The sequence below is a fragment of the Dermacentor andersoni genome, chromosome 5, assembly GCF_023375885.2.
Source record: "Dermacentor andersoni chromosome 5, qqDerAnde1_hic_scaffold, whole genome shotgun sequence".
Classification (NCBI taxonomy): domain Eukaryota; kingdom Metazoa; phylum Arthropoda; class Arachnida; order Ixodida; family Ixodidae; genus Dermacentor; species Dermacentor andersoni.
This window is the reverse complement of record NC_092818.1, coordinates 18,208,880-18,226,592: the sequence shown is the minus strand read 5'-3', so window position 1 is coordinate 18,226,592 and position 17,713 is coordinate 18,208,880. Positions and strand designations below refer to the sequence as shown.

General features: G+C 51.6%; 1 protein-coding gene across 2 annotated transcripts in view; it reads right to left on the bottom strand.

Moving 5' to 3' along the window:
• The window catches only part of rdx (BTB/POZ and MATH domain-containing protein rdx), a 213,466-nt gene that overhangs the window by 76,404 nt on the left and 119,349 nt on the right, over positions 1-17,713 (bottom strand). Inside the window, exon 2 of one of the 2 annotated variants that reach the window (XM_050177404.2) lies at positions 14,727-14,935. Coding sequence is in view for 1 of the 2 variants with exons in the window: in XM_050177402.3 (XP_050033359.1) it covers positions 6,082-6,112 (31 nt within the window). In the remaining variant the exon portion in view is untranslated. Of the gene's footprint in view, positions 1-6,081; positions 6,232-14,726; positions 14,936-17,713 lie in introns of those variants that run through there. The other variant, XM_050177402.3, reaches the window with a different exon arrangement.

Sequence of the window (17,713 nt, the reverse complement as noted above, 5' to 3'; positions counted from 1 at the left end):
ACGCGCCTAAAGCGCACCACGCCGACGTCTTCCGCACCTGCAGCGCCCCCCACAAGGTGAGGCGATTATTCCTTTTCACCAAGGGACGCTACATCCCAACCTGGAAGGGTAAACTACACTTCCGGAATGCAAGAGACGTCAGGCCCACCGCGAGCGGAGTCGTGGTAAGCAATGAGATGCCGCAAGAACGAAAGGGGAGCGTGTGGTTCCCGTATACCCATAGTGACATCAAGATAGCGTCTGCTGGGTACGAGTTAATCGTGTATCGATAAAAAAGGATTGCAGTTCCTTCTAAAGGAACACCTGGTGGGTTCCGATTACCGCATTTGAAAAGACACGGCCCCCTAGAGCGAGCAAGAAAGGTTTGAAATCTGTGAAATCGTACTGATGTGACCACACTGTGGACCCAGCGCCAAATTGAAAAGAAAACAAAAACAAAACGGTGAATTTCTTCATTTTTATTTCCCGCGCTAATACCCAGCCTTCTTTCGCTAAATAAATGCATATTTCCTGTTGACAAAAATACTTCACCAGATTAAACTCAATGTAGCTCTTCAATGCAGCTTTAACAGCGGACCGTACTGTACATAGCCCGGCCATAAAACAAAACACCTGTTAGAGAAGCAGTGCGGCGAAGCCTCAAGCGAAGGCACGAAAAGCCGACCTTTCACCTAAGCATTTGTGCACGCAAGGCTAAATGAAACACTAACGTTTCGCAACGTCTTTTCTAACAGGGCCTGCTTGTTTAGATGACCATGGTCACTAACTCAAAACGTAGGCGTGCGCGAATGATAAAATTGAAAACGAATGAAATATGATTTTCCGTTCCCTCGAGTAGCTCCGGCTACATATTGCGAACATTTTTCTAACGACCTCGGCATGGTACACGATACCCCGGGTCGCGACTGAAAAGTGAACTTGAAATAAGGGCTTCCACCTGCGTGAACTGTGAGAGGGCGGACAACACACGCGCACAAAAATTCAGGCAAAACCTGCGCGCGGCCGCTTTAACAGCACTCGTCACCTGCTGTGTACTGATGACGACGGCCGCATCGACTTGTAATCCGACCTAAATACCACATCTGACTGGCGTATAGTTATACGCATGTCTAGAGGCTCTCACAGCCTGTCAACATGAGGTTTGAACAAGAGAGAGAGAGAGAGAGAGAACAAATATTATTAGATAATTTATTGAATTTGTCAACTCGTATAAGTACTCGGATATTATTTTTACACACCTAACTTGTCTCGTGCCCTTCACATTCAATGCACAGCAATGCCATTCGGACGCTGGGGTGCCTTAAGTTTGGCAACGCGCCGTCTTTCCCGCTTTACAAAGCATCGATGCACTCGATAAGCGTGAGTATACATTGTCGGAACCCAGTGTCACCTTGACTGCTCCACTCGAACCTGTGCAGAATCAACCGGTTCGCTTCGTTCTTCCCAACCTCACCGCCAGTGTATAACTTCAACGAAAACAAGTGTTGGCATTCCTTCTCTTGCGTTGCGCCGTAAAATATCTAGTTCGTCTTTTTCACCAATTATACCACAATCTTATGTACGCTTCACGACAAACTCATTTTAGGATGTCGGGATTCGTCCTCGTCAACGACTGTCATAAAGTTGGCATCGAATCCTGAAATACTCAAGTCACTCTATCGGTATTGTTTTTTTCTCTGGAACACCTTCCTGAAGGTTGCGCCCAACTAACGTATAAGTTCGTAACTGTTAATGATAACCAACTGTTTCGTTAGACATTAGCTAGCATTGTATAACCATGCGAAATTTCTAATATGCACCGATATCTTGCTGTAAATGCCCCTTTCATTTTACATACCTGCCATTTAACATTCCTTTAAATCCTCGGTGACCTTGATGGTAATAAATAAATTGCGCCGTCAGACCGAATTGTCAGCCGCAGCTCATCAAAGCTATAGCCCCGATCGCAAGGCGCTGTCGTTTCTCTAAAAAGGTGGCCCAACGTTATAGGCTCAGTTATAAAATCGACGTCGTTCGTTGGCATCCACGAGCGGCTGGCACACAGGTTTCCTCTTACTTCGCCTGTCGAACAGACTTCTTGCTCAGTGCTACGACCGGACGTGAACGCTTTCGTGGTCGCTTGATAAGCAGGCATACACAATACGGCTGTCTCAGCTCAAGTGACCCAGAAGTTCTCCTTACGCAAGAACTTGCGGAAACAATCTTTGGTATTTGATATCGTAATGCGCCCCATGGAATCTAGCATAGTGGTATCTGAAATGTAACAGCCCCTGTTTAAATGTTTTTTTTTTCCTCTTTTGGGCACATGATCTGAACTTAATTATCGCACGGACGTCGCGGATTTACACAAGTTCTGCTTGATCGCAAATGTTAGCGCACGTTCCTACCTAGCCAGTGGATCTTCGTCCAGGCTAAGTAACACCGTGGTCGAGACTTTCCTGGCAAGAAGGACATGTTGCTGGGCTGGTTGTTGCTCACTCAAGGTCACGATGCACAGCGCAAAGGCACAACCACAAAGAAGAGGCGCACAGAAGGCGTCGGCAGCCTGGAAGAACCTATTTCACTCTGATTGGGCACGACTGAGCACATGCCACAGGTTATACCAATGCGATACGCATACCTGCAGGACGACAAATACTTACCGTTGCTTCTTGTCCACAGCCTCGCGGCGGCGCCACCCAATTTGGGGGCTCGTATTCACCATTGAAAATGGCACGTGTGACTGCTACACGATGACCGATGCTTCAATACGAATTAACGACTTGTTGCGCTGCAAACGGTAATACCAAAAGCCCGCGGAAAGCATTGAGGCGGGCGAAGCATACATGTTATGAAGAACGGAGCGGCTCAATATTTGCCAATAGCGTAGCGTCTCGTCAAAGGTTGCCAACACACACTGCCAACGCGAGCAACACGTCGGGAGGCATATGTGGCGCCGCTGCTGGGAAAGGCTACTTCGTTAAGGACACGCTCACTCAACTTCACTGTTGAAACGCGTGAAGACGGTGTTTTCATTCGGGGTGCACACATCCTACTCACCAAGGAGACGCGCTGTCATACGCGTTGCCACAAGCCTCGACGAAGGCGTTGGAATCGAGGCGCGCCCAAGCTTCCCCTAACTGATGCATGTATACAGAGCCATCGGCGAGAGTTTGATCGGCGGTGCCGTAGTTCCGCGTCCGTCTCTCGAGCGTTACATAGCTGCTTTTTTCGTGTCCGACGTTTTCAACTTAGAGGGGCCAGTATGCCGCTGGAAGGCGTGCCACTACAGTTAGCCTGGCGTAAGAGCACGAGCAAGCGTTATACGAAGATCTTCGGTTGATGAAATGAATACGTGCGATTTTGGTTTAAAGTGGTAGGCCATCGCCAAAAGCCCATTTTTTTTCACAAGATCTTTTGTTTTTCGTTTTATGTATGCCCAAACATTCAGCAACATGTTGCAAAAGAAATTATTTTCTTAACACCATTAATTTCGGAGTTACAGTGAGTTTTCCAAACCATGTCCTCGTATTGCGAAACCAAAAATCAGTACTATTTATTTTGCATAAATGTTATTCAAAACACTTTCTTTTTTCCTTTATGTGGCCACCGAGCAGCGACACGAACAAAATGAGACTAGTGCGTGGTATCGGGGCTCCACACAGAGATGTGTGCAACGAACTAGTACAAAAGAAATTGACAATATATTTGCATTTAGAGCACACCTTGCAAATCAATTTGGCCCAAATTGGCAATTTTTACTACTTTGCTTAGTTTTTCGAAAATTAATACCTTAATATTTATCACACTGCATTTATCCTAGTTAATTGCATAGATTTCAAACGTAGCTATATAAATGCTATAGCTTTACTCAATTCAGCAATTCATTAGTTACTTATCACTACTGGCGCGACTAACAATTTTACCACATTTTATGACGAATACTACTTGCCAAAAAAAATATGACCTATTTTCCGGACATTAAATAATTCATTAAGTAAGACATGCTTACTCACGAAAAAAAAAGTTATTTATATCCCGGCTTTCGAGTTAAATAATTTTTTTTTTTGGGGGGGGGGGGGGGGTACCACTTTAAAATATTCTCTACTTTTACCATGAACACCGCCAGCGGAGCATCATCCTCAAGCTATTGAAAACAGAAAGTACATCAACAAATCATATTCGCACAACAATACTCGATAGTAGTAGTTTATCGCCGGGAGCAAACCCATGCACAGTCGGGTTCGAAGACGCTGAAAGCGTGAACTTATTTTCACGATAAACAACGCCGTTCGTTGGACTTAAGCTAACGAAAGCCCGCAGATGACCTCAAACGACAACCAACAACAATATCACAGGCGCCACGATTTGCCCTGAACGGTCGTTAAACGCGACAGGTGAAACAAATGACGCTCACCGCAAGAAAGTACCTACCACGAGTCCGACAATACTTCCGTGAAAACTGCCTATGCAGTAGGCCTGCTGACCAAATCGTGCGATCGTCAACCACTAAGCAGAACGGCCGTTAACTTATGGCGAACCTCATTTCCCTCCATAAACATAAGAAATTCGCCCCTTAAAAAACACTTCAAACATAAAATAAAGACAAAGTTGCGTGACTTTCTGAAAGACGCCTCTTGGGGCATTAAAAGAGCTAGGGGCTCACTACGAGTGTTCACAAATATTTTGCTTGGTTCCCGCCGCGGAATATATGCGCCCTGCATAACGATTCAAAATAAGCTGGCAATCAAAGTACGGCTCATACGGATTACCGAAGGATAGTCGCAACTTAGTAGGACCAATAACGAAGATTAGACGAAGCGAGACTGCTCGTCCTCAATGAATAACGTTACGATAGAAAAAAAAAATTCCTAGATACTGCTACCTTGAAGAAGGAAGTGATGATAGCTCAAGAAGACGCATCAGAAAGTTTACTGAACTTGAAGCACTTTAAATCACGTTGTTCTAAGCACATTACCAAAGGCAATAAATACCTTCGTTATTTTATTCAAACATGGACCAAGAAGTATCACAAGAGCAGACAGCTGGCAAGCAAACAAGTAGGTATATGAAAGAAAAATGTGGAAGAATGAACCTCGGAGCTCTTCGAAAAGCGGTTACGCCGACTACATAAGTGCGCTGATGTGATAATCGACTCTTCGCATAAAAAGAAAGAAAGTATATTTCATATTCTAGGGTGTCTCCTTGCTATTACACATCGCAACCTATATGGTTCTCATGCTGTTGCGCTGCCACGGCAAGACCAATCTGCATGCGCCAGCGCGCCCAGCTGTCGGACATGACCGGCAAGAGCATCGGATGGCGTTTATCCTCGTTTCTTTGACTACGGTTTGCGCAAGCGGCCGCAACCGACGGGAACTGGCCTGGCAGTCGTAAACTCGCCAGGGTCGACGGCGCCCGCGATTCCGACGCTCTCGTAACGCGAAAAATAGCGACGGACGCGTCGGCTCAGCACTCGCCGAGTGCCAGCGACAAGGCCCGAGAGAGCACGCGTGGGGTCTCGCAGAAAGAGGCGATGGCCTTCCTGCCAAAACGCGTCGCGGCCGAAGCAACCTGCCCATCTGGGGCCAAATAAAGCGTACGCAGGGGCGCGTATTAAACGAACTCCTGTGCTGTTCTCGTAGTGCGTCACTGTCTGCGGGCCGCAAACGACCATTTCGTAAAAACGCTTAAGGCTCACTCACGCTAGGCCAACATGATACTGATTTCAGTCTGCCGACTGTCAGCCACAGCGTCTTGTCGGCGCCTCTGTCACGCTGTACCGACGCCGACGATCTGCCGAAGGTCGGCGGAGGTCTCGGCATCGGTACAGCGCGACAGAGGCACCGACACGAAGGTAAAAAACGCTGTCGGCCGACCGAACTCGGTGTCGTGTTGGCTTAGTGTGAGTGAGCCTTTACGCAGACCAGAAAGGAGCCCAGACTGAGCAACGTTTGCGACGCGAGAGAAGCTCGCCCAGGGCGCATAACTACCGGGACGCAGAGCGACGCTAAGCGGCGTTTCGAGCACGGCGGTCCAGGTCGGGGCATCGCGTAAGCATGGCGTAAGTGCGTAGAAGCGAGCCGATGGAATGACACAAACCGTTCGAGTCGTTCTGGGAGCGCAGAACCATGGCGACGACGATGATTGCGGGTTGCGACCCCGTGGCAGGAGTGGCGACTCGGGCGATAGGCAGCGCGTAGTCTGCTGTCGGGTGCGCCGAGTCAGACGGCGGTGACGCGGCGGTTCATGGTGGTCGCGCAGCACTGGGGACGATCGCGGCGGCACCGGCAACAGGTCGGGGCGACCAACGGCGCAGCAGCAGCCGGCTGTGCTCGGCCGACGTCAGCGCAGCTGCGAAGGCGGCGGGGGAGGAGACCGCTCGGCTGCCGTGTCTGCGCAGTCGGCCGGCTACGCAGGCGGTGCGTGGCGACAACGCTCGCGCACAGCCAATGCGACCGGGCGATTCCGGAACTCGGTTCTTTCCAACAGTTTCTCGAGGGCCCGGCGCGTAACGAGGACGTCGGGCTGTGCCAGTCGCCGAACCGGAGCGCAGATACGACGGGGTGAAAGAAACAGGGGGCAAGCACCAAACGCGGGTCCTACATCCGACGAAGCTCGTGGCCTGGGCGTGGAACCAAACGTGGACGACGTCGCAAGGTGCGCGCGCGAGGGCAGCGCAACGAAAAACAAGAAAACCAAAACGCGCCTGACAGGCGCGAAGAAGGCACGCACAACAACACGCGTCCGCACCAGCACAGTTACGAAAGCGCTTCTCCCCCGCCTCGCGCACAGAAGGCAGCCCGCACACCGCAGCAGCAACGTCGTCGGTTGGTGGTCGGATCTCACTGCCGCCGCCTTCCTTCCTGGTCGGGCGCGAAAGGGGGGGAGGAACGGCGGCGACCCAGGCAAAACAGAGGAGGAGGCCGGAAAGGGGGGGCGAGGGGCTGACCCCAAAAGCGGACTGGCAACTTTCGCCCCGGCAACTAGGGAGCGCCGGCCGTCGCCCTAGGGAGAAACGAGCCGAAAGCGGCGCCCCGGGGCCCGCTCGGCACGCCGGGGGTAAAGGACGCGTGGACGCTGCTCCCCGGGGCACGTACTGGCCGAAGTTCGCTGTATATGCAAACAAGCGTCCACTACCGACTGCGTTTATTTCACGAGTAGAAATAATCTGTACAGAAACTGTAGCATCGAAAGCAACAACTCGCCTAACAACAGGTTTTGACAGCCGCAGTCGATCACAGAGCGCAGCTGGCCTCAAGAAGGTATCGTCTGCCACGCTCAAGCCGTATCGTCTGAACGCGCGAACCACCGCGCTGGACGACAGGGGCTCCGGCAAAAGGAGGTACAAGTTGGGCGGTGGGCGGAGCAGCCTCCACAGGTTCCTTCGCAAGGGGGCGCTGCCCCCCATCCTCCCCTTCCATTTGTGCTGAGGGCGGCCCCTCTCCGATCGAGTAGATTAAGCATCGATTTGACAATAATTTAAAAAAAAACAAACGTGCAGACGACGCGAGCTTCGTCTACTGCCAGTACACTACTTCCGGAGCGTCCGAGTTGTCAGTGCGCGTACAGAACGCTGGCAGAGAAGAAAGATAAAACCGGCGCTCAACAGACTGCACTGCCTTTGGAATCGGCCCACATATTCTGTTAGATAATTCAAAGTAGGCGACGTTCGACTATAATGCTATCGTATTACAGAAAGAAGGACATTTGTTGTACGTGCAAAACGATAAGCCTGCACTTCGAATGACACTGTTGAAACTGTGTTCAGAGTTTTTCTGACCCGAAATGCAGGATATTTGGTCTAAAACAAGAAACGAGTGCGAAGAAAACCAGCCTGGCATGCACAGTTCATGCCAAAGAGTATTTCTCAACGACGTAACCTGTGACATGCAGCAGCTCGCGGTGGGATTCGCTGCGAACGACCTCCTCCCCCCCCCCCCCCCCCCCCGTACAGCTGACACTGCAAAAGCTATGTCACATAATCCGGCGGTGTCCGAGAGTAGTTTTTCTTGGAAGCAACGGATAACTCCGCATTATTTCTAACCGAGTGCCACAGTACTCGAACATGACAACAGGACGTTCTGAGCGAGTCATGAGTTTGATAAAGAAAGAAAGAAAGACAGGTGTTATTAGAACGCTCTCTGCACTGTATCTGCTAGCTATGTTGTTCACCCCTCCCGCCCACTCCACCTAAAGCACCGCTGCAGTAAGGGCAGGTAGGGGGGGGGGGGGGGGTCTTACGGGGACGGGATTTTGCGACCTTCAACATCGTCTGCTGGCAGCTCGAACCAGGTTCACCATAGGAGAGGGTTCGGCAGGGAAGACGACGTGATGTAGGAAGAAATAGCAGACGTATAATAGATCGTTACGACTGAGCAGTGCACTGCAAGAAAAAAAAAATGCAAAAACGTTCGGCGTGCGTGCACCTGCCCGCAAGGGCAGAGAAGATGTGACCACACGTGGCCGCTCGGTGGCTTTCTTAGGGCCGATTTACGCTCGAGCCGCCCATCGCCGCAAGCCGCACCGCACGCGTGCGGTCGCGCGAAAGATTTCACGTATCAAACACTTGTGCACAAATTTCGGTTTACAATGTGTAAGATATACACTATGAACGCAGTGTAAATGGTAATTTGTGCACAAGTGCTGAATACGTGCAATTTTTCGCGTGACCGCAAGCGTGCGGTGCGGCTTGCGGCGATGGGCGGCTCGAGCGTAAATCGGCCCTTATGCCCTCCCCCAGCCGGACATCCTCCCCCTAGGGCCCTGTGAGTACACGTCGGGCCAGCCCAAACAGAGGGACACCGGCGGGAATCCACTCCTTGACGTAGACGGGTTGTAGGACTTTCACATTCCGCGCGTACGCCCGTCGCACACACCCGACGGTCAGGTGTGCTCGCGTCGACGAGTGGGATGATTAGGCGCGCCTTGTCGCAGGCGTTTGGCATTTCTTCCACTCACTGTCACACAAGGCGAACCGTAACAGGGGGGTAGGTACACTAAAAGTACGTCGGGCACGTGCTACCCTCTCGGAATTTTTGTGTTACACGATACCTGCCATAAAACAACGTGCGGCAGCACATAGCAACCTCCACCCACTACCGCCTACGAAAAACAAACCTTGGCTTCGTCACTGACGGCGGGCAATTCAAACTAGGAAAGCAGCTTTTCCTTTAGCCTTCTCGAATGAAACGAATGAGAAGTGAAGTCTTTACAAGAATATGCCAGCCAAACTGACGAAATTATACACCGCAATACCACTCAAGAAAACTAAATGAAAGGAAACCTTAGGACACGCTTTGGCTTCTTGTGAACAACTGCAAGCCAGGCAAGATGGAACGGGTTAATTTTGCCTTCTTGCACTCATTCATGTATTTCTTTTTTCCAACCAGCTCCATGGCTCAATAATAAATAAATTAAATGTTACAATGCCGTGCAGCAGCAGTCCTGTCCCGCCACGCCATCTCAATGGCTATGACATTGTGCTGCTGAGACCGATGTCGTCGGTTCGATTCCCGGCACGTCCGGCCGCATCGATGTTATGCGAACCAGTGTGCGAGGAATGTATACCAAGTTAACGAAGCGACCACGAGAGCACCAAGACGTAGGCGCCTGTTTCAGGACCCACATGTTACGCTTTAAGTGCACGATTAAGAAGCCCGTGTGAGCGAAATCAATCCGGAGCGCCCAATACGGCAATTCGCTTGCCCCTTGCGCGTAAACGAAATAAAAAAAAATAAAGGGGAGCGAATGCCCACCCCGCGGACGCTTTGGGAGCGTAAAGCCCACTGAAAGTGACGTATCGAAGGGCGTGTTGACACAAAAGCATTTTTGCAAGTAAAATCCAATCGGGATGAAATAAAAAAAAGAAAGAGAAGAATGCGAGTAAAGGTATAAGACTGAGAACAAGTGCTGGTGCTGGTATAACGTCAGTTACTGGACATTAAACCCCACAATTCGTTTTCTCTTTTTGTTTACATTTTGTGCAGCCGGTCCTGCGCGGAAGTCCAACACGAGGACGTTCAGCACGCGCGCGCTGAAAAAGCGGGGCGCACAAAAAAAGGCGCCCGCCGGCGGCACACACGGCCAACCTTGAGCCCGTTTCGTTCCCTTCCTCGAGAGAAAAAGAGCGCGGCCGCTGGACCGCGCTCCGGCTGAAATGTGAACCAGGCCAAAAGCCGCTAACCGAACCGGCTGATTGCGAGATGCAACATCGCCGAGCGCGCACCGGCGGCACAATCCGCGCGGCGACCAGGCGGCCGCGAAGCGTCGAGTGGGCCGCCATCGACGTCACACGACGCGCGCTCCCTCGCCCAGGTCACGGCGTCGCGCACACATCGACGACCTCGCGACAATCCTCAATGAGCGCGTATGTACACAACGAGCAACCACGGACGGCGCCAATCGTGCGAGATAAGAGACCGGCGATCGCGGTCAGACGCACAGAATTCGATAACCGCCCGATATATACACATATATACGCGCAAGGTTGAGAAGTGTCGCCCGCTTCCTTCGCCGAGCTTTTTTCCCGTGCTTCCTCGATTTCGCGATGGCGCCCGATTGCGGCCGACCGGCGCAAGGTCCCCACGCGATCCGCTCACGTATTCCGCGAGAGACGCAGGGTGCAGGCGTCGCAGCGTTTGTTTCACACGCCGCGACGGCGCGCGCGAGATGCCCGTCGGCGTTTCCGCTCAGAGGGCCACGGCCGTCCTCTCCGCAACAGCGCCCAGGGCACTTCGCAACGGAAGCCCGAAAGTATATGCACACGTTACGCGAAAACGGTCAGAACGCGCGGCACTGAATGAGCGCGCTTTTCGGTACCTGCGCGTAACGTTCTTAGACATTCAGTGAGAACGCATAATGCGCGCAAGAGCACACGCGCAGAGAAACGTGAGAAAGCTACTCAGCCCAGCCGTACGACAACATTCCCTTATGACACAAGCCTTCGAAGCTGACACAGCGCGGCCAATGTCGCGGAAGTCCTGCGACCTGGCGCTGCTTCTGCGTTCATCGTCCCGGCAAAACATCAGCGCGCCTACCGATAACAGTATAGGCGCTAACACACCACTCCTGCTTCCACACACGAGTGACTCGTGTCCTCTTCATTCCGGCAACCACGCGAATGTGTCAACACTCTCTATGACCCGACTGGGTGGATCCGTACGGTAAATACGAGACGCCTCCTGCCAGCATCCAAGTTCCCCGAGGCCGCGATTGCTCGGGAAGAGAGACACTGAGGAGGAGCAGAGCGCTATTTGCGTTCGAGAGCTTCGCACTTGGAACGTGCGCACTCGGTAAGCCGTCGGTGCAGTGCAGATAACGCGTTCCGTCTCGTCGCCTCGGAAGTTTAGGCCCATCTCACGGCGAGTTTGACTGCGCCCACCGCAAATGATGCCGGTCCCTTTGTGGACTGAATGGCCAACTGATGCTGGTAAAACAAGGCGCCTACAGGTATACAGTGAACACCTCTGCGAAGGGCGCCAAGAGGATCGTAGCCATGGCTGCGTTCCCGCTCTATATGCTCGTGCAGAAGGCAACCTCGTACTTGTATGCAGGAGCGAATAGCACTGTGGCGGTCATTCATTTGGCGGTGTGCACATTGACTGCGGGAATTGACGCACGAGGGGAAGCAGGCTCGTCTGCTCTCTCCCGAACAGTCGCTGCGACTCCTGTCGCTTTACGCACGGCATGAAGCCATTTGTGTGGGATCGATGACGCTGCATCCAACCGCTGCATGACTAAAGCACGACTGCGTAGCTGCTCGCACACATTTGGGAAGCCCGGTGGTGGACAGCAGTGACTGTGCGAAGCGTTTACACGCAGCCAAGATTCACGCATGATTTTAGCACGCTCATACGTATATATACAGGCTGCCCCAACTATCATGCACCAAGATTTAAAATACGCAAATGGGACGTGGCTGGACAAAACCAAGGTAATGCTATTTGTCGTCGCTCGGAGATGCTCAAATTACTTCTTGCATTCCCCTTAATTACATAATTAGCCTTAATTAATCAATAAGCTTCTCAAGTATTATATTTAGATTAAAAGTGTCACTGAGAAAAATTGCTGACTCTCCCGTAATTGAGAGTAGATGTAAGCATGAAATGCTACGGGCGAAGCCGACTGGTTGGAGATGATACTAGCAACAATCTTAAAATGGGTGTAGTGAATGTTCACAGCGGCACACCCCATCACACCGCACCACGTCATACTGTGCACCGGTTCATATGGACGCAATTGTTTCCGGTCAGAGCCAGCGTCAGGAAACAATTGCGTACATATATGGCGTTTTTTGCTGTGCCACAGCCTTCAACCGCATTTCTTCTACGTCGCTACTTTTTCTTGTCGCGTCGAAATGGTCGGCGGCAAATGTGCGCCCTTACGCAGGTGGCCGCGTCCATGTCTCCTTCGTGAACGGTCGCATACTCCTGGCGTTGTCGGCACAGTCTAGCAGCCTTCTGCTCTAGCCTATCAGTCGATAAGCGATCGGTTTCCGGAAAAAGCTTCCTACATCTCTGCAAAGTATGTTGACAAACGGCATGAAGGCTGAGAGGTAATTTCGCCCCAGAATTGTGGGAGCTCGCCATTTTCGGGCTTCGCCGAGAGTAAAACCAGCCAGGCGCTTCGTTAATGAGTCGGGAGGCCCAATTTGGCGGCAGATAGGCCGCGTCGCCACCTCGGGACACCTTAACCTGTCGCATTTGCAGTCTTGAAACGTGGAAAGGGTGCGACGTTGGGGGCCCTTTGCCCCGGAAGCGCGGACGGAGGCGCCCTGCCTGGGACGGACCACGAGCAGAGCGTCATTAGGGTGTCTATGGGCATGCCTGGGGTACAAAGGGGCAACTTAAAGCCAGAGCGATAGGTGACCCGATGCGCGGTCTCTTGAAAGGCAGGCTGGCACCTGAGACACAATACATCTGTGCACTTAGCTTTATGGGCCCGCTGGATGAGACGAACCATGCACAAGACGGCATGGTGAATCGGTGGGTGCGCTTCGGCAAGGGTGGCCTTTGCGGCACGCAGTGCGCGATGGTTTTAATTAAGGTGCGAGGACGGGGCGACGCAGATGGTCGTTCCCCGTAAGTGTTGTTCAAAGTGTCGGGAGACTTTCCAGTACTTGCCGCAGAGCTGGACGGTTGGGATGTTGTTTGTTTATTTGTTGTTTGGTGGTTTCTCTCTCTCCCTCTATCTCTCTCAATGTTCCGAGGAACGTAGGGAGAGGGTGAGAGAGAGTGTGTCCAGTGAGTGACAGCCCAGTTGACCCAATCAGGTCACTGGGGTGTCGTGATTTGCCGTGAGGGGATTCGGGAGGAGCAACTGAAGGGTTAAAACCTGGCTGCCGACCTCTCACGGGGGTTCCAGGCGCAGGAAAGGTGCTCTGCACTTTCGGCTCTGCCGATTCAAGGCGCCGGTCCCAGTGTAACCGAAGGGTCTTGACGTACGAACGGTGTTAAGCACTATCGGCTATGTCGAGTTGACGCGTCAGACCCACTGTAAATAGCTGTCGATGTAAATATTGTGTACATAAAGTCTTTTCTCTAAATGCAAAGGTCTATAGCGTCCCATCTCTGATGGAAGAGGAGAAACGACGGCAGCTGAAGAAAAGTTTCTCTAACAAGTAAGCTGGTTACGCCAGTTTGGAGCACTGTGCTACGAAAGGAAGGAAGGAAGAGAGAAAATTTACTCTCTCCTTTCATTGCGCTGCATTGCTCGGCTTAAGCATTTGTGACGGCGGCCTCACTGAAATGAAGAACGATGCAGAAGCTTATGCGGCTACGACGTAATGCAGGCCTGAAAGCTTGCTGAGCCGAGGTGAACCTGTTTTGAACTGAACCTCATCGCAAGTCTCGAGTAGGCCAAACAACCATCCGCGGCGCGTTAGACGTTGCCGACTTGGTCACGCAGCGTGGCGCCATCTCTCGAGGCGGTGCAAAACCCGCGCTGCGGAACTCAAGGACTGCTGGCGTTGAAAAGATCAGACAACCCTGTCTCAGCGCCGAAAGATCACAATCAGGTGTATGCTGCCCTATTATCTGCCTTTTGAACGTCGCTATTGGAAATTACAAGTTAAAACTTCAGCGTACTATAGACGTTACAGCTTGAGTGAAATTGTGAACAAACATTAAGAAGAAATCGGAAGCAATATACTTGCAACATGTATTGGCAGTAACTAGCGTATGTAATGCGGTCCTGTACAAAGGGTTGGGGGCGAGAGACCGCACTTTCTTACGTTTTGACTGGTTGCCCGGATGTTCTCGTTTCGTTCTCGCTCCGTTCTCGTCTCGAGTGCCCCGATAACGGCTCTGGCTTTTGTCTCAGAGTCTCTCGAAGGTTGCCGACAACGGGAGCTAAACATTTCATGCTTAAAATTGTAGTGCGAAATGAAAAACTGCCGATACAGCTGTCTGTTGCTAAATACGTGCTACATAAAGGTGTTTTTCCGGGCGCGAAAGAAATCCGCGAATACGCGCAAAATTACCGCTCGACTGGCCACTCGAGGCACTTTGACTAGGTTAGGTGACTATTTGTTATTGCCCCTTTCAAAGGGGATGCCATTTAATAATCATCACCATGACCATCGTCGTCTTCCAGACGGTTCCAGATGCATTCCACAAGGGCTCGAAGCTGTCTTCTTAGCAGTCAAGGTAGACTGTCTATATACAGTGCTGGCCATAACTGGAACACACACCCCGCGTATCTCTGTGCGCGCGCGTCTACCGCACGAGCAGCGTCAGGCGACTCACCAGCGGCGGCGGCAGCGGCAGCGGCCGCGGCGGCAGCAGCGGCAAGGCGCCCCGACGACGGTCGGCCTCCTCCTCCGTCCGTGCCTGCGGCCGGCAGGGGCCTGCAGGGGGCAGCCGTGGCGGCGGCGGCGACGCTGCGGCTCAGCGCCCACCACGGGTCGGCTGGCCGACCAGGGGCCACAGCTGCGCCGGGGGGCACGGCATGATCGCTGCGCCAACGCGAAGAAAGCGACACGCTCAATTTGCTTGCCTATTCTGTGGCTATACTATGCTGCGTTCACATCATTCACGCATAACGCACGACACATTTCGCACGCTCTTACGTTTCCGGGTGACTTCAAAAAAACGTGTATGCTCCGGAGAATCATTGTCCTGGACGTTTTCCAACATATATACCAAAACATGCATTTTGTGCTGGACCCGCGACTGGCCATTGGCTGCTGGTCCAAACTATTTGATGACAAGATGTATTGAAAAAAAAAACATGAAACTTCACATCTCAACGTTGCCGTTGCGTATGCGACGTTATACGCAAATGCTTGGGCAGAAACAGTGCAGAACGCGAAACTAGATACGTATATGACTCAGTCTTCAATTACTCCTTCTGGTTCTAGTTTCCGATTAAAAAGTGCCTAACCAAGGGACGAAGCCCTTAAGAGCTAGCTATTGCCACTCGAGGAGCATCGCACAGCAAACCACCGCATTTAAAAGATTTAATAAACAGGCAAGCATGCAAGCACGATCGCAACGCCCTCCACATCCGACAGACAAGTCGTGCTTCCTCGCACGAGTTCTGTTACTCATCCGACGTTTCGCCTATACGCTACACCCGAACCAGGATAAACGGGCGGTGGTGGCGGTGCAATTAATTGGTCGGGGTACTGGGTCGAAACACTAGGAGGTATGGCGCCCGACTCTCCGTTTTCCACTAAACCCAAAACTGGCACATCTTGTTAAATGCCCTGCGGTTGTGGTTGAATACGACGAGACTCGGTTGGAGAAAGATGACAAAATCGAGAGGCGACTGATTTCTTGCGACACCCTCCGATACCCGCTCGGTGCCACTAACCGCTTGTTCATTTTTCTTGCTCGAAGAACCCGGAGACATTACGGTGTGAGAGGACGCATATATGCACGAATGATTACACGAAATGAATACGGTGTATAGCGGCAAACACCGCTGCTACGAACTGTATGTGCACACAAAAAACGCGACATCTCACGTCTGTCACGCACGCTCACACATATAAGGCGTACTGAGTGTGAAGTAAAACAAGCAACTTTCGAAAATAGCTGCCAAGGACATACGGCAAGCGCCATCCCGAATTCGTTTTATACCGAATGTTCTATCACATATGGAACACTGGGCCACAAGGCCCAATGCGAAGCACTGTTCAATCGAAGGCTGTAAGGAATGGCCTGCCGAGGTGGCAACATGCAAGTTTCCTCAGCCAGCTGCAGCTGCGAGCGTTGCGAGCTTTCCCGAAGAGAACCATGGAAGCCTATCACAATTGCTGCGGTGACTCATTTCGTAGGGACCTCGAGGTGCCGCTTCAACACCCCCTCGGCGCCGTTGACTAAACGCGATCGGCGGACCGACTATTGTTACTAAACCCGCCACAGCCGACATGGTCTCTGCATCAAGATCTTCCCTAACAAAAGGGTGCTTTGCGGTACGTGGGCCCCAGGATCCGTCACAGTCTGCTGACACTCGTGGCGACTACAGGACGCAAGACAATGGACAACCGGCGGCCACGCTGCGGGGGTCAGCTCGGGGAACCAACGCGCCTTTCAAGACTCAAGATAATGGACAACCGGCGGGTCGACTGCGTTGACGTTTGACGCTGCGAATCGGCTATGAACTGCCGCTTTTTCCTCACCTAGGGATCTAGGAAGAACAGAGTGTTTATAAGCGGCTGTTTGTCGGCTGCTAGGTGTGCTCGTCAATGTACTCGTCAGTGTGCTCGTAAGCTGTGTGCTGTATGCTCGTCTTACGTGCTCCATTTGGGAGCCACGCTAGACTGTCGAATGTATCTCTTGTTTAAAATGTAAATACTGTAAATAAACCCTGCACGCCTAAGTCCCGACGAAGAGTCAAGGTCCTCCCTACAACTACGACCGCCAACTCTTACAAGGCTAAGCTGCGGAAGCGCGTGAAACATAAATCAAGCGTGTGCACAGTGACAGTGAATAAGTGCAGTGAGCAACGTCCACGACACCTCGTGGCCAGCGCTCGACCAACAGGCGCAGAGCGCAACCACGTACCTACCTTTTCCTTCTTCTGCGACAATTCAAGTCACGCTAAGTCAACAAACTACGCTGTTATAGAGAAAGCACTGTTCGACATTGATCACGTAGCTCACCTTGTGTCACTTGGAGCTTCTAGGGACTATACATGGGAAAAGCGGGAGATGGAAATTTAAGACGATGAGCGAAACGAGAACAAGGTAAAAGCGGGAGCCAACGTTTCGACAAGTGGACTTGTCTTTTTCACGGTGGAGCTTCTATAAGAACTCGAATCTCGAAGCGAGCTTTGCCGTAGTGACTCTTCCTGAAATTTTTCGTGTATTTCACTGGAGTCATTCCTCGAGCTAAAATTGTCCAAGGGCCACGCCACTGAAAATAGCGGCAATGCAAATTTTGCCCCTAGCTTGAACTCCAACCGCAAAGCGTGCAGAAGCTAAATGTTCCACAAATAGATGAGTATACCTGCAGCATAGAGGTTGTGCCACATAACTTGAGCCAAGAATTGAAAAATGAAAGGCGCGTCGGAAACGAATTGAGCCGAACGCGTACTATTCGCAATAGCACATTGTAACTCAGACATTTTTTTTGTTTTCCCCATAACTCACTAATCAATTAAGTTTAATCACCCAACTTTTTTCATTATTGGCTGAGTACCCCAAGTATGATACGCAGATTTGTAGAGCACCTTCAGAAACCACCGATCGAGTTGTTTCCTGTACGATACGTCTCACGTAGTCCTT